Here is a 23,434-nt window from a genome sequence, read left to right as displayed (position 1 = left end):
TATTTGTCCTTTTGCGACTGAGATATTTCACTCAGCATAATGTCCTCCAGGCTCACCCATTCTGAATAACGAGTTCCTTGTTTTTCAATGCAGCATAGTATCCCATTGTGTGAATATACCACAGCTTCTCTATCCATTCGTTTGTTGACCAAAACTAATTCTTAAATGCACAACACTGGCTTATTGTTTAAAAGTTTAGATGTCAATATATGTCAGTTTCATTTTAAAAGATCAAAAACAGAATTAATCTTAATAGTTATTCGTCCTGACACCAAAATACACTCAAAATACAAATGTTATCAATAAAGGAATAGTTCAAAGTGACCTCACCTCTTCTACAATCTCTCTTTCAGGATCTTCAGTATCACTGCTGAGAGCAGAATCTTCATTGGATAAACTGCCACTTTCCTCTTCAAGTAATTTCAGATCTTCTGTGCTGACAATCTCATAAAATTCATTCTCATCTACATCTTTTGCACTGCCTGTTTCTTCATTGGAAGATGTATCTCCAGGTCCATCAATTTGGATTATTTCATTACTGTCAGCCTCACTGGTGGAAATACTTAAATCCATCTGAGAATAGGGATCCTAATAAAGGGAAATTCAAGAGTTCTTGAAGACACACAGGTAAGAAATATATACATACCGAGAAATCAAAAAATTATTAACACAAAATTTGACATCATTTTACCAACTTTAAAGTGATTATTTAAAATACAGTTCTGCCCTATGAAATGATGCTCTTTCCTATGTCTGAAATTTTACATCTCCAGTATTTTCACAAGCAATAGGAGAAAATTACAAATAAAAGCAAATCCACCAATAATCATAATAGATAGTAAATTAGTTCACTGGTTCCAGGTATTTATCAGGTTTGACTTTTGCTGCTCTTGCTGACTTTTAAATTTTTTTTAAATAGACCATTCTGAATTTATATACTACTCTGTTGGAGGAAGTGTAACCAGGATACTCCTTAAAAGGAAGGATGGTGAAACTTGGTCTCACTTTGGGTATGTGGTCAACAGGGGCCAGAACTTGGGAAAGGACGTCCAACTGGGCAAAGTGGAGGGTAAGAGAAAGAGAGGAAGACTTCCAACAAGAAGGTCTGACACAGTGACTGCCACAACGGGCTCAAGCATGGTGGAGATCATGAAGACGGTGCAACATTCAGATCAGCTGGTCACGGGGTTGCTATGAGTCAGTCAACCTGATGGCACCTAACAACAACGACGACATTAAGATAGAACTCTTAGCTGACCTTCCAATGGGTTTCTGGAAGCTGTACATGGCAGAGGAGGGGACTGCCCATCTTTCTCCTGAGGAGCAGCTGGTAGATTCAAACTGCCAGAGGAGCACCACCTCTGGGTCAAGAGCACAACTCTCTATGGATGAAGCCACCGCAGCTCCCTCTGAATTCATATAGCATCTGATAATATATATAGTACTGATTAGTTTATAAATATTTGAGTGTTAAGTCAGCGAAGTAGAAGGGAGAGTAACATCTTCAATGAATAAATGAATTTATCAATTAAATTTACTAATCACCTCAGGCCACACTATTATTGTTATCATTATCTTCATCTAGCATAGCTAACAAAATGATCACTGCTGAGTATTTCATAAGCCTTTTTGTAAATAAGCCCACTAACAATTTACTAAGAGGTAAGGCATTCTGACTTATTATACTCATCAACTGAAAAGGGATAAAAAGCAGGATTCAAACTCAGGTTTAATTTATGAGGCTACAGCCCAACCAAAATACCATACTGCTTCCAAGTAGTTTTTCAAATGCAGGAACACTGACAAGAATGTAGGCTCCTTAAAGGTAGAAACATTTTTAAAAAGGCTGTATATGCTACAAAATCTACAACAGTATTTGAGTTCACAAACTCCTAGAAAATCTGGCCAAAGCAACACATGCTAATTATTTTGCATGCACATAACCGCTGTGACACACATATAATAAATGCAACAAGTCCCTTTGGTTTCAAGACTGGGATACAGAGATAGAATTCAAAAACATGGAAAAAGGATTCTTTCTACGAAAATGGTGCTGAAAGCGAAGACGGAAGTCCCTGCCCCTCCCAAAACTGAAGCCAAAGCAAAGGCATTAAAGGCCAAGAAGGCGTCCTGAAGGGCGTCCACAGCCAAAAAAAAAAAAAAAAAGAAGAAGATCCGGCGGCCTAAGCTGCTGAGACTCCGAAGGCAGCCCCAACACCCCCAGAAGAGCACCCCCAGGAGAAACAAGCTTGACCACTCTGCCATCATCAAATTTCCCCTGACCACTGAAGAAGATAGAAGATAACAACACACTTGTGTTCATTGTGGATGTCAAGGCCAATAAGCACGAAATTAAACAAGCTGTAAAGAAGCTCTATGATACTGATGTGGCCAAGGTCAACACTTTGATTAGGCCTGATGGAGAGAAGAAGGCCTATGTTTGACTTGCTCCTGATTATGATGCTTTGGATGTTGCCAACAAAATAGGGACCATCTAAACTGAGTCCAGTGGGCTAATTCTAAATAGAAATTTTTCTAACCATAAAAAAAACCATGGAAAGACAACCAGTGAGTGCTCAGAGGTCCTTAACACATTGCTGCAAATGATGGTAATACATCAAAAAAAAGCACGATAGTCAGTTTAAAAGTGTGCGGAGTTTTAATCGCAACAGAGAAATCTTGAAAGCCTAGCGGGTAACCGAAGCTAAAGGCAGCTTCTATCTTGGTCCAAGAAATTGTATAAGATCCAAACCTTTCTCCCCCCCCCCCTTTTGAGTTTCTTGAGGTGATGTTACGGTTGTTAGGTGCCATTTAATTGACTATGACTCGTAACAAGCCTATGAACAACAACAAATCTTGTCCTATCCTGCAGTCTATCCTTAGTCTTCAGCATGCTCAAGACCACTGCTAGTCATTCTGACAATTTATCTTGTTGATGGTCTTCCTCTCTCTGACCTTCCACCTTTCCTCGTTTGATGTCTCCTTCCAAGGACTAGTGCCGTCTGATAACATGCCCAGAGGAATTATGGGAGATGAAATTTCACCATCCTTGCCTCTAAGGGGTACACTAGTACCTCAATATGGCATATATCAAACGATCATCTTAAGACACAATATGTGAGCACCATATTCATTTTTTGGAGTAAATAACCTTCTGAAATTCACATTCAAAGTATAAGCCTTGTAATGAACCCTCACAAAGTGCTCCCTGCGAACAATGCTACATAGAAAAATAGACAAATACAACTATGCTGTTTTGCAAACAACTAATTTTTACTAAATTGGAAACGGATTTTGTTCACATATGGCATATAAGAAAATGCATACTTAAAAACTCAATAGTTGAATACTATAAAAGCAGAAATAATTAAAAAGTGTAAAAATAAAATGAAAATTTTAATTCAACTCTAGATAAATTATAGCATGCTCTCAAAGGTCTCACTGTTGTCTACAATGTTAATAACAAAAACCCAGTCAAACCCAAAATGCATCCCACTACAAACTTTTCACGTTAAGGTACACTATTAAGGTATTCTATCAAAAACAATAAAATCATCATCAGCCATCAGAACAGGGCAAAGTTCAGAGCTGTTGTTCATAGCGTCATTGAGAGTCATAGGTGACTCCACAGTGACTAACAACAAATCATCAAACAGCAAAGCAAACAAAAGAAGCATACAGATCAGACCAGGGAATTCCACTCTTGGAATTTACTGAAAGGCTATGGGACATTCATGCAATGGAATACTACGCAGCACTAAAGAATGACGAATTAGATCTAGATAACATTGTTATTGTTGTTAAGTGTCATCATAGACAACTTATAGAAACCCTCTCAACAAAAGGCTTAGTGAAATAACTCAAGAGAATGACAAACATTGCATAACACTATGAAACCAGGAGGGTAAAAGGCAGATGAGGGGGACAGAGAGAGCAGAAAGAAAGAGGGTGCACAACAAACACTGTGAAGGCCCAGCACAAGGGAGGACCAGCCTGAGAACCGACTAAAGGACAATACAGCTATTGTAATTAGCCAATACTAACAAGATAGTTACAGCAGTTCAAAAGGAGAGAAGAAAGGGGGGGAAGAGAGAGAAGGGGGACAGAAGTGGGGAGGGAACCACTAAGGCAGCAGATTTGTGGACAGACAGAAGTGAGGGTGAAGAAACAGACAAGGAGCAATGGGGACTTGATGAAATGGGGTGACAAAAGGCACTGACCAATAGTAAAGAGTTATGTAACACAATATATATTAAAATATTACTCAAAAAAGAAAATATCACATCTTTTTTTAAAAAAACGTGTCTATTTATGAGTTTTCCTTACAAAGCACACAAAACTTGCAAACTGTCCAAATGGTAGACAAGTAAGCTGTGATATATCAATATGATGGAATATCCTGATATACATAACTCATAGATGATTGTTTAATGTGTTATGCTACAGCTCATACTGTCCAACTCCTACTGACATTCTGGAAATGCCAAAAATTATATGGAAAGGAAACAGAACCGTAGTTACCTCAGGGACTGAAGAAGAGATGGAGAAAATTGTGGACAATAGGTCAAGAAAGAACTCTTTGGGGAGATATATTCTACCTCTCGATTGAGGTAGTAGTACTTTTAACTCCATGTATTTACAAAAATTCATACTGTGCTTCTTTAAGAAGGTGAATGTTATTTTATGTAAATTACATCTAAGTAAATCTGGTAAAGGCTCACCCTGGAGAGGGTGAAACCAGGCTGCTCCTTGGAAGCAAGGATTCTGAAGCTTCATTTGACATACTTTGGACATGTTGCAAGGAGGGACCAGTCCTTGGAGAAAGACGTCATGCTTGGGAGGGTGGAGGGACAGTGCAGGAGAGGAAGACCCTCTATGAGGTGGATTGATTCAGAGACTGGGGCAATGGGGGTAGGTGTGTTGGAGACAGTGAGATTGCCACAGAACAGAGCAGGGTTTAGGGCTGATGTATATCGGGTCAGTAAGAGTTACAGGCAACTTGACCGCATGTAACAGCAGCAGCAACACATTTCAAAAAACTATGATAAAATTGATTTAGGCTTGAGCAACATTAAAATTGACTTATTTAATAACAATAAGTATTAAAAACAAATCCAAAGTTTATGTCAATAATTGAAAAAGTGGTATATCCTTAACCTCTGAAACACTTTCCCCAGTCATTGCAAAGTTCACAATTCTCTGACTTTCACTCTCATTTTCCAAAATGGTAATTTAACCCAAACAGCCAGCAGTTTCTTGGCCACATCCATTATTGGTATTATAAGACTGAATAAAATTATTTAAGTCTTCCACATGGCAACCGTCTATGACATAGATCACCAAAGAAATCTTCGAGGTTAAATTCTTAGAATGGGCTTCATCTTTCAAAAACAGAAGTAGTCCCTAAAGATCAATCAAGGGCTTCAAGCTTTGCCCTTTGGAAAGTCATCCCACCCAGTATTGACAAACATCTTGGAAAAGACAGAAATTCAGAGTTGGCTCTAATATATTTTACTTTCATGGAAGCAAATGAAAACTTCTGAATTACTGGCTGAACCTAAGCACTAATGCGTGCCAATGTGCTGAGACAGACCGCAATGCCTTTAACTGAAGCAGCAGGACCAGGTGTTATTAGTCATATCAGAAGCTCTATCAGTATGCAGACCACCAGTAAAAAACTAAACGAAGAAAATGTTCATTATTTCAAAGATGTCAGTCAGCCTTTTCAGTTGCCCATTCCTGAAAAATGGTGGTTCACAGCATAGGAATTCTTTGTGTCAATGTGCAAATAATGATTAAAATCAGAGGCTGGCTATTCCTCTCCTATTAAATGTTAAGGGGGAAAAAGACAAGCAGCTTCTGGTTCTTCCATGAACTCCTGCTGAATGTGAAGAAATGTCAGCAGCTTCAGTGCAGTTGATGTCATCTAGACGCTCTGCTCGGATTCTCTCTCTGCTCTAAAATCCCAAACCAGTGTCCTCGTTTTCCGGATTCTCCACTTCACCAGGGTCTCTTCCAACACCTGGAGCACTTATAGGTGAGTGGCACATAATTAATTAGTATTGAGGAGGAAAAAGCCAAAAGATTATTGTGGTCTTTTGCCTGTTACGATCAGGTAGGTTAGTGTACCATGCATGCAGGATCTCTGATAATGAATAGTGAATTAAGACATTCAGGTGGAGATGCCTATGAGAGAGACTTGAGAATGAAGCGGGAAGGAGTGACTCAGGAACAGTAGTCATTAACAAGCAGGTGGTAGTTAAAAGCACAACAGAGCGAGAGATGGTCAGGAAAATATAAGAGGCATGGGTGACGACAGAACCTTAAACTCAGAGGAAGACAAAGAGGAGCTCATGAAAAAGACTGAAAGACAGCCAGAAAGACAGGAAGATAAAAGCTAGAGCAAACACACCATTTGGCGATAAAGAAATGCAGGTGGATTAGAGCAAGAAAAGGATAAAAAGCTAGAGAGTATATGCTACCAGTACCCACTTGTTGCCTTTTACTCCCAAATTTTGGAGTTCAAATGAAGAACTGAGTTTATTCTCACTACTGGGCCTACTGGCAGCATTATGATAGATGGTTAAGAGATTGAGACTGTTAACAGCTTTCATTTGCTTGGCTCCACAATTAACACTCTTGGTTACCAGCAACCAGGAAATCAGATTAATTGCACTGGGAAAGTATGCTGTCAGAGACCATGCCAGAGTACTGCAGAGCAAAGACATCAAATTGCAGGCTAAGGGGTGCCTGATCCAGGCCATAGGTTTCACAATTACGTGTCAGAAAGCTGGACAATGGCTAGGGATGATAGAAACAGAATTGATGCCTTTTGAGCTGTGGTGCTGGAGAAAAGTACTGAATATATACCATAAACTGCTAGGAGAACAAACAGGTTCGTCCTGGAGAGGGTAAACCAGCCAGCTACTTGAAGGCAAGGATTCTGAGGCTTCGTCTGACATATTTTAGGCATGTTGCAAGGAGGGATCAGTCCTTGGAGAGGGACATGATGCTTGGAAGAGTAGAGGGACAGCTAAGAGAGAAAGACCTTCAATGAGATGGACTGATTCAGTGACCAGGGTAATGACAGTAAGTGTGCTGGAGACAGTAAGATTGGCACAGGATAGAGCAGGTTTCAGGGCTACTGTACACAGGATTACTGAGTCCCAACCGACTCCACGGCACATAACAACAACCAACAGCCATGGCACGTTAACCCTGCTGTCGTTGTGTACCACAGAGTTGGAACCAGCCCATAGCTAACTCTCTGGCAGGGTTTTCAGAGGCAGTTATTTACAAGGAAGGAGACTGCCCATCGTTCTCTCATGGAGCTGCTGATGGCCTGGAATCACGCCTTCGAACCTGCAGCTTAGATTCTTGCCACTAAGACACCAGAACTCCCTATTTTAACATTGTTGTTGTTAAGTGCTGTCGAGCCATAGATGACTCATAGCAACCCTATGAACGAAAGACCTGAATACTTGTATAACCTCCATCATTTCTCCAAGTTCACAGAGTTTTTGGAGGCAAGCTATTTTGGAAGGGGATGCCACTCTTGCTTCCAAGCTTGTTTTAATCAGGGAGCTCCAGCAAACACTGTCCACCAGGGGTAACCTTATTGCATTTGACACATCACAGTTACAGTGTTTAGCATCACAGCAACCATGAGTTACCTCTGTACAAATGGACAGACCAGTGCTATATCCCTCAGAAGAGTGTCTGACCAAAAACAAAACCAGACCTGAGGGCCACCAATTAAAATCACCCACCTTTGGCTTGGTGGCATAACTTTCTATCCACTAGGCCAACAGAGCTCTATGTTGCTGCTGTTGTTGTTAAGTGTCGTCGAGTCATAAATGACTCATAGCAACCCCATGAATGAAATATCTGAACAGTTTTAGGAAAAATGCTAGACCAAAGAAAAATTTAACACAGTAATGTATACTGTAAAACTAGACCATACAGACTGTCAAGAATATAATTCATGTAACACAAATGTTAAACCTACATGGATCCCTTAGATCTTACACCTACATAGGAAAAGATCCCTGATAATCTACACAGGAAAAAGTAACACATATAGCTAATTTGTAACTTGTTTTAAGCAATTTCTGAAAACGTATTTGCAAAGAAAAGCAAAACTACTCAGTTTTCCACTGTCAAGCTTATTGTTATTCGCTATATATTGTTGAGTTGGTATCACTCATAGCAACCCTAAAAGCTGTAAATCTGCCCTACAAATCTGCCCCACAATAGCTCTGAATTCTGTCTCTCTAACACATCTATCCTTATTACCCCAGTTATTGTATCAATCCATCTCATCCAAGATTTTCCTCTTCTGTGCTCTCCCTCCACTCTTCCAAGCATGATGTCCTTCTCCAAGGACTGGTCCCTCTTGGAAATATGCCCAAAGTATGTGAGATGGAGCTTCAAAATCCTTGCCTTCATGGACCAACTTGGGTTCACCCTTAGACAGTCCTGTTTGTTCTCTTGGAAGTCCATGGTGTGTTCAATGCTTTTCTCTAGGACCACAACTCAAAGGCATAGATTCTTCTGTCATCCTTAGTCAATGTCCAGCTTTCTGATGCACAGCAAGTAACTGCAAAGACTATGGCTGGATAAGGCACACCTTAGTCTCTAGACTGACATCACTTCTCATTAGCACTTCTGGAGAGGTCTCTGACAGCAGATGTTCCCAATGTAATTCATCTTTTGATTTCCTGACTATGGATGCCAAGAGTGTTAACTGTGGACCCAAGCAAGCTGAAACTGTCAACAATCTCAATCTCTTCATCTATCATGGAGCTGCCAATTGCAGTAAGAAAGGAAGGAGCTGTGCTGCCAACCCAAAGACACAGATTGGATCCACCAGCTGCTCTGTGGGAGAATGAAAGGCAATCTTCTCCCATGCAATTTATTGCTTCTGAAAACCTGTTGGAGGGTCAGCTGTGGTCAGTTCCTACTCAACACCACATCACATAACAGTAAATAAGACATTTCACAAAGTAAATAGCTTGTAAGCTTAGATTTTTGTGTTTTAGATATAAAAACCAGTTGCTACCAAATTGACTTGATTTACTGTAACCTCCTGTATTTCAGCAGGGGACAGCATTCCTTAGGGCTTTCAGCGGTTCAGAGCATTTAGAAGATGATCTTCCAGGATCTTCTAAAACGCCTTTCTTCCAGGATGCCTGAGTGATTCAAAAGCCAACCTTTCAACTGGCAGCCAAGCGTATTAATCATCTGCAGTCCACAGGAAATGTTTTAGATCTATTATTATTAGATGCCATCTAATCAAAGGCACCCTATGCACAACAGATAGAACTCTGTCCTATCCTGCAACATCCTCACAATCTCCACCAAGCTCCAGTCCACTACTGCAGTCCCTGTGTCAGCCCATCCTCTCTTTCAATGACATTCTACTTTTCCCTGCACGATGTCTTCTTCCAAGCACTGGTGCCTCCTGACAACATGGCCCGAGTACATGAAATCAACTGTCACCATCTCTATTTCTAAGAGCCACACGATTGCACTTCCAAGGTAGACAGTTCATTCTTTTCAAGTCAATAGGATACTCAATGTTCTTCTCCAACACCACAACTCAAAAGCATCAATTTTTCTTTGGTCATCCTTATTCGCTGTTCAACTTTCATTTGCATAGGAAGCAATGGTTGTTGAGGATTCTTTCTCCAATCTTGATGCCATATTGTTTCATATAGTTCGGCTTCTCGTATTAGTTGTTCGGTTTGAAGAAAAGGATACAACCCTGACGCACACCTTTCCTGATAGCAGTTTCAGCAGAGCTTCCAAACTAAAATTGACAATGCTACAACTTGCCTATCAATTGGCCATACAGTTGTAACTTGTTAGTGATGCTGGAAGCTAGCTGGTATTTCAACTGCCCACGGTTTAGATACAGACACATTTTAAAGCTAATATAGTGGATATGAAAAGTCTCTCAAGTTTGACTAGACCCACAAGCATAATGCCTAATACAAAGTAATATCTCTGAAACCATTAGATAATCTATCTATACCAGCTCAATTAATCCAAAAAACTGTAAGGTCTCAGTATACAAACTGTAACAGAGTAACTGGATAACATTACTAAACTCTGCTCACATGTAGTAAATGTGGAATTTGAACCTATTATGGATTCAAAGCTGAAGCTTTCAACCACTTCCCTTCCAGTACTTAATCTTTAATTAATCTCCCTTAACTAATCTATTTCTCCACATTACAACAAAGTATAGGATTACATCTAATGAGTAACAGTAGATTTAATCCTTGACTCACCATTTCAAAAATGTGTAAAGTTCATATAAAGGCCAGGAAGAAAATGTTTCCAAAATTAGTATGATTTATAAAAATGATACTTAATCAATTTATAGTTATACTGACCTCAGAAAGGGATACTTATTAGTTTAGCCTACACTGATTTTTTTAAATCCATGTACTCTTTAAAAAAATATGGAACACTTCATAAATTTGCGTGTCATCCTTGCACAAGGGCCATGCTAATCTTCTCTGAATCGTTCCCATTTTAGTCTATGTACTGCCAAAGCGAGCTCAAAATCCTTGTATTCTTAAAAAAATATAATGAATATACCAAAACCAGAATACTTGCTAACAGTGTTGAGTATGTTTCATAAAAATTCTGTAACATCCTAAAAGCAGACTAGTAATTTTAGACACTCAGTGTCTTTGCTTATTGTCCTTCACTGTACTCGGTATATTTTTCCCAGACTACTTAAAACATTTTAAACATTCTGAAGTAAAATATTAAGGTAGAACTTAACTATCTATACATACAGTAACATAAGGAAGCTCTGGTGGCTTTGTGGGTAAAGCCCTGCACTACCAGCACAAAGGCAGTGCCTCCCTGGCAGCGTGAAGTCATGAGTGACTCTGAGGGAGAAAGAAAGGCAACCTCGTCCTATGAGATTTTACAGCCTCTGAAAATCCAGTGGAGGGCTCAGATGAGCCCTTCTGACTTGTCAGCAGTAAGTTTAGAACAGATACGTGCAGTGACTCTAGAAAACCACTCAACTATTTGCTAGTAAGAAGCTGATGTTGTTGTTATGCATGGAAAGAGACTGCCCTTCTTCCTCCTGCAGAGCAGCTGGTGGATGCGAACCTTGTGCCTTTGCGTTGGCAGGACACCTTACCACTAACCCATCAGATACACACTTTGAATTGTTAAGTGTCATTAAGTCTTATAAAAGGAGTTAAGTGTAACTCATTTGTAAAAAGATAATGCAAGACTTTACCAATTTTACCATCCAAAATCCTCTCGGAATCTTTCTGCCTTCATTACGAGCTCCTTGGACACCGCCCTCTGGTCTATTTTCTGGAAACAGCATTAGCTACTAACTCTTTTTCAGTGGTTTAAATTCTAAATAATATTCAATAAATCGAGTATTTTGGCATGGGCTCTCTGGGCCATCATCTGTAAAGGGTTCTGCCACTAACCCAAAGGCTGTGCCCCTCTAGGGGATTCAAATCCACCAACCGCTCTACCAAAAAAAATATGGGCAATCTCGTCCTTGGAAACCCAGCAAGGCAGCGTTGAGTCTCTTCCAGTACTACGGCAATGACAGAGTTTTAGGAGGCAGACAAAAACAAAATACTGTACAGGCAGAAGAATTCCTCAGATAGGAACAATTTCCATATTGGAGTTTAGGAAAATCAGGTAAGAGGGGGGAAAAAAACCCCACTTTAGCCTTCTGTATGTTAATTACCTCAAAACACTTGTTTAATTACTGGGACAAATTTCTATCTTCTATATTTTATCTGCCAGAAGGAATGGGAGGGAACAATTCTCATGATGTAAAGAAGTAAAATAAAACTGGATTACACAGAAATAAATGCAGATTATTAAAAAAAAATCTTTTTCTACTTCACTGACTGAAGTGAAACTTAATAAATGCTAAGTATAAATACTTTAAGAACAACCGTATGAACCTGAACACAGAACTACCTTCTCTGAGGCAGGAAGGCTGCTGGGATCCTCTGGATTTCTTGCTTGCATTGCAGAATCATATCCATACGTCCTATTTTTAAGAACAGGCGTGGCCTGATGCAGAGCACTCTGAGGGCTCATGGTGAAGGACCCACCAGGCAGATTTTGAGTCAGGTGAGGTGACACACCAAGCACTGATTTCACATCAGAATCTATGGGAGAAACTTGCTGGGCAAGCACAACACGTGGAAGGCTGACATACTGAGGGCTTTCTGGGCCACACAACAAAGCTGCTTCAGACACGACTGTATGCTCACTTCCAGAAGGTACAAATATGTCAGTGTTAACTTTCCCTACGTGTTTTCCATCCACTGTCCCAGGATGTAGAATTGTAGGCTGTTGGAACACTGTTTCTAGTCTCTGTGCTCTTTCAGGATTCGCGTGAAGAGAAGACGGGCTCAACTGTGGAACGCTGGTCTGTATTACCGAAGGAGGCCCCAGCTGATGAAATATTTGCTGAACTGGATGCTGAAGGATACCTGTTCTTCCCACAGTCTGTGTCACTATAACTGGCATATTGAGGTTATAAAGGTGACCTTAAAACAGAGAAGGAAAAGCTTTGAATATAATTCTTAAAAATCTCAGAACAATAGACTGGGAAGAAATAGATCGATAAAAGTGCTTATTCTTCAGACATCTTTGTAATGTCTACAATACACATATATCACTCTTAAAACAGTAAATGTTTTCCTCACTCTGGACTTTTATTCATTGGTTAGAAGGCATATTTTGAGATATGCACAGGCTTCTTGATGTTGACACACAAGACACCGCCAATCCTTCTCCCACAGAGCAGCTGGTGGATTCAAACCATACGCCTTGGCATGTGCAGCACAATTCTACCGCTAGGCCACCCGAGCTCCCATTGATAGGGTACCAGTATTTAAACTATTTTCTCCCAATTTTGATAAATTACAGTGTTACCAACTCAAAATAGGATTTAAACAAACATTTTGCTGTTTGTTGTTATGTCAGGTAAGTGCCACTGAACCAATTCCAACTCACAGGACCCCATGCAACAGAGCAAACTGGTCAACGGGGTTCCTCACCAGGTCTTTTCCTACTGAGCTGCTGGGGGAGTAAAAAAGGTGAGATACTGTATTTTTTCAAATCAAGAAAAGCAGAGGCTGGCTAGCCCCTAAACTTTCAGATGTTCTTTGGAGTTCCTCCAACAAGAAAGGAGGAAAAGGCTCACCGCCCACATATGTTATCTTTAGAAAGGGCCATGGATTAGAGAAAATAAATACAAAGTATCTAAACAATCTTGGGAATAAAATACAGGATAAGACTTATTACAGTTTTCTATCAACCCAAAGGCATAAGGTTCAAATCCACCATTATGTCCTTGGAAGGAAGATAGACAACCTTGCAACCTATCCAATTTATCTCTGAAAAGATTAACCCATGGATGGATCAAAAAGGAGTCGGTTCTGACTAAATGATACACAAGAACAACAACAATGAGGAGAAAGTTAATTGGGAATAAAATACAGGACAAGATCTAGAACATTGTCTTTCATAGTAGGTGTCTTCATAATAACCATTTATTATATTTAAGATGGGTTTTATTAAAATTTCCTATTAATGTCTTATATAGTGTATATTAAAAATCTGGGGCAATATATACAGAATACTAGTGCTAAAAACCAAACAAAATAACCTTAGCACGTTCTCACCTGATGCAGCCTGGAACATGCCTGCTGGCACGTGAATGGGATAACCAATGGCGGAAGGAAAAGCAAAATTTGCACTGGAGTTTGAGCTTCCCTGGACATGAGAAACAATGCTGCAGTATTAGAAAAATACTTTCATCTCTTTTTTTCCCCTAGCCTCCTTAGGAATAAAATTTTTAAAATGTGATTCAGAACAGTAGGACAACGGATTTGACAAGTTCATTAGGACTAAGTTCTCTGAATAAATGAGTTCTTTAGTCTGTTTAGGTCATCCCATTAGGGAGAAAGAGAAATTCCACTCTACAGCCTTTAACAACAAAGCCAGTTAGATCTGCACAAATACCACCAAGACTGGTACCTTAAAACCTACACCTCTGAAAAGCAGCATAAGATTTCCCCAAAATGCCAGTCAGAGGCAAGGGCAGTATTTTTACTGAAGATACCTTTAACCTTATAAATGTAAAATAATCTGAAAGAAAATTAAAAACAATTAGTATCTATATAATCAGTACCACAAAATAAATGTAAAAGAAAAAAGAGCTATTCTTCCTCCACGTAAAAAAAAATACATTCCGCTTTCTATTATCAGTTGTAATTTTATTTCCTCCTATAATGATAAAGGGAAGAAACTTACACTCTCAGCTCTACTTTACAAAGATAGGCAATGACTAGAATATTTCACCTCAATGAAAGAAACAACTATGATCTACCTTAAAGCTGACGAAATAAAACATACCATCTCCAATTTATTTATCTTAGGATCCGCCAAGTATGTAACATTCTCTTTTTCTCATTTCTGTCAAGTCTGAAGTAACAAACAACCGACCCTCCAGTGGGTTTTCAGGGACTAAAAATCTCATAGAAGATTACCCATTGTTCTCCCTTAGAGCTGCTGGTGGATTCAAACTGCCAGAGGCACCACCTGTGAGGTAGCAGTGCAACTCCCTGCCATGCCTTCAAAGTGCATGCAAACTTCACATCATTTCAGTAACATCAGAACTCTCTTAAACCCCATAGATTTTGACAACTGTCCCAAAAAGTAGGGAAACTTGGTAAGAAAGTGTGAATTCTGGAACTCCTGAGTTTCTACTACATCTATGTTACAAAAACTATTTCTAGATCACTATTCTTCACTATAGCTTTTCCCTTTCAACTAAAAGAGTATAAACTATATCTATGCACATTCTGTCATCAATCACTAATAGAGGGATTATTTTTGAATAAATTTTAAAAAGTTACATACCAGTTCTGCTGTGTTGAAACTTGGAATAATAGCTCTACCAGCAGGAATAACTAAAGATGACGCAAAGAAAACAAAACAAACATTACACATTCATATAACATTGCTAAATATAGTGGGAGGAGTTTATAAAAAATTTTTCTATATACAGTTTCCAAAAATAACATCTTTGACCATGGAGAATTTTTATTTCTTTATTACAAATGAGATAAAAATATTTAACAATTTTCAACAAATTTAGATAAATACAAAATCTAACAAAAAAAATTATGTGGTAATCAAGTATACTATAGCAACCTATAAAACTATAAACACCTGAGGTTGTCTGGTGAGACAATGCAGCACCAAATCTGCACATTTCCCTGAGAAAAAGGGCAGCACATTTCCAAGACACTGTATACCACATGCACCCAATATAAAGACTTGTTCTGGGTATTACAGGTTCAGAATAAATAACCACTCATTCTCTATCAATGGGTAAAGGACAAACAAAGCATGATACAAACAAACAAACAAAAGCCACTAAGCCACAGAGAGACATGATATACAACATGAACGAACCTCTAAGAGATACATGTTCAGTGCAATAAATCAATCACAAATAGACAAATACTGTCTGATCTCAAGTATATAAAGTGGCCAACATGCAAATGTATACAGACCACGGTTTGTAGAAGTTGCAGGTGAGGAGGGATTGGGGGGTCAATGTTTGGTAATTAATGGCTTTCTGTACCCCTGGACCGGTAGGCAACATCAGGATAGACAAAGAAAAATTTTTAAAATGTTAATGATGTAATCTTACTCAGACCTACAATCAGCAAGTTTGATACTGTTGTTAGATGCTGTCAAGTAGACTCATATTGATCCTATGAACAGACTTGAGTCCAGTCCCATCCTGTGCCATCATCATTATTTCTGATACACTTGAAGCCACTGCTGCAGTTGCTGTGTCAACCCATCTCATTTAAGATCTTTCTCCCTTTCACTGACCCTCCACTTTTGCAAGCATGGTAGTCCTTTCTAAGGAATACCCTCTCCTAGAACACATTCAAAGTACAAGAGACAAAGCTTGGCCATCCTTGCCTCCAGGAAGCATTCCAGCTGCACCTTGTAAAAGACTTATCTGATCTTTTGGCAATCCACAGGATATTCTGTACTCTTCTCCAACATGACAGTTCAAAGTTTTCAATTCTTCTCTTGTCCTTATTGTCAAGATTGGGGGGGGGGGAATAAGACTAAATCAGGAGTACTTTAGTCTTCAAACTGGTAGCACTGCTCTTCAGTATTCTGGAGAGGTCCCTGATAGCTGACGTACCCAGAGTACCATCTCCTGACCTCCTGGCTGCTAATACAAGGGTGTTGATAGTGGATATGAATAAGATGAAATAATTGAGTTTCAATCCAATCTTTTATTATTATGTTGCTTACTGGCCCAGTGGTGAGAGTTTCTGGTTTTTCAATGTCCAGATGTAATCCATATTGAAGGCGGTAGTCTTTCATCTTCTGTATCAGGTGCTTCGGGTCTCACTCACTTTTACCAAGTAAGGTTGTGTCAAAAGCAAGTTGTTGGTGAGTCTTCCTCCATTCCTGATGCCACATTCTTCTTCATAGAGTCTGGCTTCAGCATACAGACTGAATAGGTATGGATAAAAGATACAAGCCTAACAACATACATCCTTCCTGATTTTAAACCATGCCGTGTTCTCTTGTTCGTTCAGAAAACAGGTTCTTCACTTAGTTATAGATTCAATAAGAGCATAATTAACTGTTCTGGGATTCTTATTCTTCTCAGTGTTAACCATAGTTTACTGTGATCCATAGAGTCAAATACACAATAAAACACAGATAGACTTTCTAGTAGTCTCAGCTTTCAGCCAGGAACCATGTGGCATCAGAAATTATATCCCTGGTACCATGTCATCACTCTTGGCACCAGTAGCCAGGAAATCAAAAAAACGTATTGCGATGGGAAAAGTCTGCGGTTAGGGACCTCCCTAAAGTACTCAAGAGCAACGGAGACTAAGGTGCGCCTGATACGGGCCATGATTTTTGCAATCACTTGTTATGCATCAGAGAGCTGGAAAATGACTAGGGAGGATAGAAGGAGAATTGACGCCTTTGAGCTGTGGTGCTGGAGAAGAGTACTGAATGTACCATGGACTGCCAAGAAAAATAGATTCATCCTAGAGAGGGTTAAACCAGGCTGCTCCTTGGAGGCAAGGATTCTGGGGCTTCGCCTGACATACTATGGACATGTTGTAAGGAGAGACAGGTCTTTGGAGAGGGGCATCATGCTGGGTAGAGTGGAGGGACAGCGCAGGAGAGGAAGACCCTCTATGAGGTGGATTGATTCAGTGACTGGGGTAATCTGGATGGGTGTGTCAGAGGCAATGTGATTGGCACAGGATAGAGCAGGGTTTAGGGCTGTTGTACATAGGGTCGCTATGAGTCACAAACGACTCGACGGCACATAACAACAACAACAACCATGTCATCTTCTAAATCTAGCTTAAACTTCTGGCAGTTTCCTGACAATGAACTGTTCCAGTCATTTTTGGATGTTCTTCAGTAATGTTTTGCTTCTACGTTATATTAATGATGCAGTTTGATAATTTCCACCTTCTGTTGGATCACATTTCTTGGGAATGGGAATAAATATGGATCTCTTCCAGTCATCCAGCCAGGCAGGTATTCTCCAAATTTCCTCACACAGAAAGTCTGGACATGAGGACGTCCAGGGTTCTATCTGTTAGCTGAAGCATGTTAATCAGTATCACACACATTCCTGGTGCCTTACTTTTTGCCAGTGCCTTCAACACAGCTTGAACTTCTTCGTTACCATTGGCTCTTGTTCATCTAGTAGTTCCTGAAATTTTTTAGTGTCACAGTCAGGAAATCAAAAGATGTAGGACACTGGGAAACTCTGCAGCCTGGGACTTCACTAAAATACTGAAGAGCAAGAATGCCAGTTTTTAACGGCTAGGGTGTGCCTGATTTAAGCATAAGCCATTTCAATTACTTCCTATGCATCTGAGAACTGAACAGTGAATAAAACACTGAAGAATCATCGATATTTTCGAGTGGTGGTGCTGAAGAAAAGCACTGAATATTCCATGGACTGTCAAAAGAATATACAAGTATGAGATTTGCTTTCTTCATTCAGAGGGTCAAGGTTTTGTTGGACACAAGTGCTTCCATGCCATCTCCCAGTTCCTCAGTAGAAACCATCTGTTGTACCGAGGAAGACCAGCCGTAAGCTTTTAAGATCTCAGACACTACTGGATGAACTGGGAGGTGGAATGAAACCACTGTGCAAATCACATTAGTTAGTGTCAACAAATACATTGTTTGTGATGTACCAGATTTCCTGCCAATGGAAATGTTAAGTGCTGTTGAGTAGCTAGCTTACCCAATGAACAAGACCTATCCAATCCTGTGCCATCATCACCTGACACACTTGAGTCCACTGTCACCGTCACTGGGTCAATTCTTACTATGGCTCTTCCTCTCCTTCACTGACCCTCCATCTTTCCAATCATGATGTTCTTTTCCAAGGAACCTTAAGGAACAGCTTCATATAGCTATATGTTCAAAGTACTAGAGACAAAAAGCTTCATCATCCTTGACTCCATGAAGCATTCTGGTTTCCCTTTAATACTTAAATTTAATTAGTAAAGAATGTTGGCTCTCAGTTACTGTGCTCTCTCAAAGAATTTCACAAATGTGATTTAATTGATGGCAGCAACCTGAAAGGCTGGATGAAAAGCTTGGAAGGCAGTAGATTTGCATTAATGCTAGTAAAATAACTTGGAAAAGAATACTGAGGAAGATGGTATAACAAGAGGAATATAGCCAGTTACTAAATTATACACCTAGAAAATGTTGAAATGGTTTTCATTTTATTGAGCACATATTTTCACCAAAAATTTAAAAAATTCTAATTCCCTTCTTTTGTGAAGAGTTATTTACAAATCTCTGGTCAAGTAAGCAAATATAACTACCCAAGTAAGTTTTAGGAAACTATCCTTTCTGTGATTCATCTAAAAAATGTTGACCTTATAAAAAATACAATCTATCTTAACATTTTTTAAACAAATGGTAATCACAATAGAAAGATTTCATCAATGTAGCCATAATTATTTAATGTTCAAAGTGTATCTTACCTATATGGATCTGACTATTAAAATGTCATTTTGCCTTTTCTTTAGAAGAACAACTTTTTACTATGTTAATGTGGAACATATGCTTTAAATGTAATGCTGATTATGGTCAGTTTAGAGCACTAAGAAAAATGACCCAAGATTGGTTTCTGATGTTGGGATAGCTCCATCATATGCAACAGCTCAGAAGAGCAAACATTTTTTAAACTAACCACGTTAACAGACAGGAGGTTGCAGAGATTGATGGTTAATGAAGCACAGAATCATTTTTTCCTTTATTTATCTATGGCTTTGCTTATTAATGGGCATTCTTTTAAAAAGGCTAAATTAGAAAGAAGTGGAGTAGCAGAAACACAATGGTATTAGTCTTAATTAGCTGAAGCGAGCAACACTTAAGCTGCTACAGCTTACACCATAGCCTGAGAGGAAGCATAAATCTGTTAACACACTGTCTAAAGCAATTAAATTAATTTCTTGAGGAAAAATAGCAACATCTTCCTCTTTTAAATACTTTGCAATAAATCTTGAAGGAGAATGCTCTATTGTCTAAAGAACTCAAACACTGCTCTAAGACATTTTAGAGCATCTTAAAAGCCATCCTAAATAAAAGCTCTGAACTAACAGTTTGAGAGTGATGTTTCATGGAGCTCTTAATTTTTAATATAGTGATGTATATTCACAAGTTATATACACAAAATTAAGTGTGCCTGTAACATTTTTTAAATGGTTACGATGGATTTAATCATTGAGGTGGTTTCGGTCTTGTTATTTTTAAGTACTGAGTTTTAACTGAGTATATGCTCCTGGTGTTGTTATGTGCCATTGAGTCACTTGCGAGTCATAGAGACCCTATGTATAAGAGCCCTAAACGTCATTCTATCCTGTGCCAACCTCACCATCTCAAACACACTCATTCCCACCACTCCACTCACAGAATCGATCCATCTCATCGAGGGTCTTCATCTCCTGCACCCAACATGCAACATGCCCAAAGTATGTCAGACAAAGCTTCAGAATCCTTGACTCCAGGGAACATTCTGGCTTCACCTTCTCCAGGTCAAACCATGGTATATTCAACACTATTCTCCAGCACGACAGCTCAAAGGCATCAATTCTCTATTAACCCTATTCACTGTCCAACTCTCCAATGCATAGCATGTAACTGCAAAGACCACAGCCTGGATCAGGCGCACCTTAGTCTCCAGCCCGATGTCATTGCTCTTCCGTACTCTTTAGAGGTCCCTCACATCTGACTCTCCCAATGTAATTCATCTCCTAATTTCCTGGCTGCTGTTACCAAGAGTGCTGATTTTGGAACCAAGTAAACTAAAACGGTTAACTATCTCAATCTCTTCACCATCCGTACTGAGGCTGCCAATTGGCCCACTGGTGAGAATCTTTGTTTTCTTGATGTTGAGCTTCATTCCATATTGAAGGCTCCTACTCAAACTAAAGGTCTAAATATTCTTCACTTATATAATCTAGAAATACTAAGGCGAATATTTTTTAGCTTTGTTATTCATTTCAATGAAAATTTACAGAGACTTTGGATTTCCATTCATTCACTGTTGCACTTTTCTCCCCTCCCAATCTTCCCCTCTAGTACACTACCCTCTTGGAAAAGAAAAATTCTTTCTGTTTTACAATCCCTCCCCCGAGGTCCACTCTACTATACAGCCTTTGCTCTGGACTCCTGTCATGACAAAAATCCCTAATAATTTTCCCTCTTAAACAGTTTTCTCCCTCATCTGTTTCAATGCAGTACACATCATTGAACCCATCCTTCTCAGTCTCCTCCCAACCCCGAGGTCAGTCCTGATTTACAACAGTGGCACCATGCAGTATTTGTCCTTCTGTGACTGGGATACTTCACTCAGCATAATGTCCTCCAGGGTCACCCATTTTGAATAATATTGCATGAGTTCCTTGTTTTTCAATGCAGCATAGTATTCCATTGTGTGACTATACCACAGCTTCTCTATCCATTCGTTTGTTGATGGGCACTTAGGTTATTTCCAAGTCCTTACTAGTGGGAACAAAGCCGCAATAAACATGGGTGTGCAATTATCTGCTTGGATGTCAGTTATGGTCTCTTTGGGGTATATTCTCAGTAGTGTAATTGCTGGGTCATATGGTATCTTTATTTGTAACTTTTTGAGAAAGCACCATACCGCCTTCCACAGTGGTTGCACCATTTTACACTTCCACCAACAGTGAATAAGGGTTCCAGTTTCTCCACAACCTCACCAACATTTGTTGCTTGCTGTTCTGTTAAATTTTGCTATTCTGACTGGGGTGAGATGGTATCTCATAGTTGTTTTAATTTGCATCTCTCTTAGAGCTAGGGATTTTGAGCATTTCTTCAAGTACTCGCTCGTTAGCCATCCGAATGTCTTCTTTCGTGAAGTGTCTGTTCATACCCTGTGCCCATTTTTCTATTGGATTATTTACCTTTATCTTGTTGTGGTGCTCAAGTATTTTATAAATTCTGGATATAAGTCCCTTATCTGTCATTACCAAATACTTTTTCCCAGTCTGTGGCTTCCCTTTTTACCCTGGTGAAGAAGTTTCTGGATATGCATAGGGATTTGATTCTTAGAATATCCCATTGATCTATTTTATCTTCTCCTGGTTGTAGGTTAAGTTGAATTTTTAAAAACATAATTTTATAGGAAAATTTAAACCACATGATCAATCTAGAAGACATTATGTTGGGTAAAAAAGTCACAAAAGACGAAATCTTGTATGTTGTTATATGCTGCTGAGTCAAAACTAATTCAAAACTGATCCTCCTGAGGGGTTCCAGAGGCTACAAATGGCACGGAAGGTGACTATGAAACTTTCTCCAGCAGAGGAGGTGGTAGGTTTAAACTGCCAGCCTTTGGGTTGGCTATGTAACTCCTTATCCAATATGCCTCCAGAGTTCCCTAATATGTTGTTGTTATGTACCATCAAGTCGCTTGCGACTCATAGTGACTCTACATATAGCAACTCTGAAGCCTGCCTGTCCTGAGCCAGTCTCACTGACTCCAACACACCTATCCTCACTGCCACAATTACTCTATCAATCCGTCTCATCCGGGGTCTTCCTCTCCTGTGCTGTCTGTCCACCCTTCCGAGCATGTCCTTCTCTAAGGACTGGTCCCTCCTAGCCACATGCCCAAAGTATGTGAGATGGAACTTCAACACCCTAGCCTCCAAGGAGAAACTTGGTTTCATCCTCTCCCAGACAGAGCTGTTTTCTTGATGGTCCAAGGTATGTTTGAGACTCTTCTCCAGCACCACGATTCAAAGGCATCAATTCTTCTGTCATCCTTAGTCACTGTCCAGCTCATTGTACAGACCATGGCCTGGATCAGGAGCTCCCTAGTCTCTAGATTGACATTGTCGATTCTCAGTACTCTGCAGAGGTCCCTGACAGCAGAGGTGATTATAATGCATACAATAGCTCTTTAGGGTTCTGAATTTTTGAGAATGCAAAGGATCCCAAAGATCTAATAAGAACTAAAGATACAGGACATCACTAAATAACTGGGTATTCTTTCCAATTGGAAAATATGATTGGGAAAACAATTATGAAAGGTTTAAGAGACAACTGACTGCATCTAAAGTAGATCTCTTTAAAATGTATTTTCAAAGGTGATAAAAATTTATTGAGTCATTTTAGGTTATTTCAGTCAGACTTAAGCATGCAATAAAAAGATTAAGAAGCACTTAAGTTTTATGAGACTGTTAGTTTGAAAATCTTCTAATAGGAGCTCTAGTGCCACAGTGAACGTTGCGTTGCTCTGCTATCCAAAAGGCTGCCTCTCCAGCAGTTCAAATCCACCAGCTGCACCTCAGAAAATGGGAACTCTCCTTTCATTACAATTTACAACCTCAGAAATCAATGTAGAGTTGTTAGGAGTTAGGACTGACTCAGTGGCAATGAGTTTGCATTTTTTTGAGTAATGAAGACAGAGAGGCCTACAATGAACTTTTAAAGTCTGCATGTACTTCTTCTAGAACTCCTTCATTATAAATGATGTGGAAAAGAATAGGAGAAAACAGTGCCTTGCTTAAAATGTAACTTTTCTAGTATACTAATACCCAAGACAAAAAATAACCAGCTAGACAAGGTTAGCTTCAAGAGTTTCTGTGATTTAAATCCCTGGAAATATTACCATCTTGTGGCAAAATCAAGTATTGCAATTTTGAATGACAATCTGAGAAATGGTTGCGAGACAGCAAGTGTTTCTGCCTCCATTCCACAACCTCCACGGCAATCCTCATTAAAAACTTTAAATATCGAATCGAATTGAGAATCCAGAGATCAACCCATCTATCTATGGTCAACTGAT

The 23,434-nt window shown here is 39.4% G+C and overlaps 1 protein-coding gene across 1 annotated transcript in view; it reads right to left on the bottom strand.

Moving 5' to 3' along the window:
• The window catches only part of GTF2A1L (general transcription factor IIA, 1-like), a 47,192-nt gene that overhangs the window by 16,188 nt on the left and 7,570 nt on the right, over positions 1 to 23,434 (bottom strand). Inside the window, exons 5-8 of the mRNA XM_006881013.1 lie at positions 14,938 to 14,987; positions 13,698 to 13,788; positions 11,980 to 12,557; positions 331 to 588 (exon numbers count right to left, since the gene is read on the bottom strand). Of these exons, the coding sequence (XP_006881075.1) occupies positions 331 to 588; positions 11,980 to 12,557; positions 13,698 to 13,788; positions 14,938 to 14,987 (977 nt within the window). The remainder of the gene's footprint in view (positions 1 to 330; positions 589 to 11,979; positions 12,558 to 13,697; positions 13,789 to 14,937; positions 14,988 to 23,434) is intronic.

This window comes from Elephantulus edwardii, unplaced genomic scaffold, assembly GCF_000299155.1.
Source record: "Elephantulus edwardii isolate Elephantulus edwardi_28Jun2011 unplaced genomic scaffold, EleEdw1.0 scaffold00011, whole genome shotgun sequence".
Lineage (NCBI taxonomy): Eukaryota > Metazoa > Chordata > Mammalia > Macroscelidea > Macroscelididae > Elephantulus > Elephantulus edwardii.
This window is presented reverse-complemented; position numbering and strand designations above follow the sequence as displayed.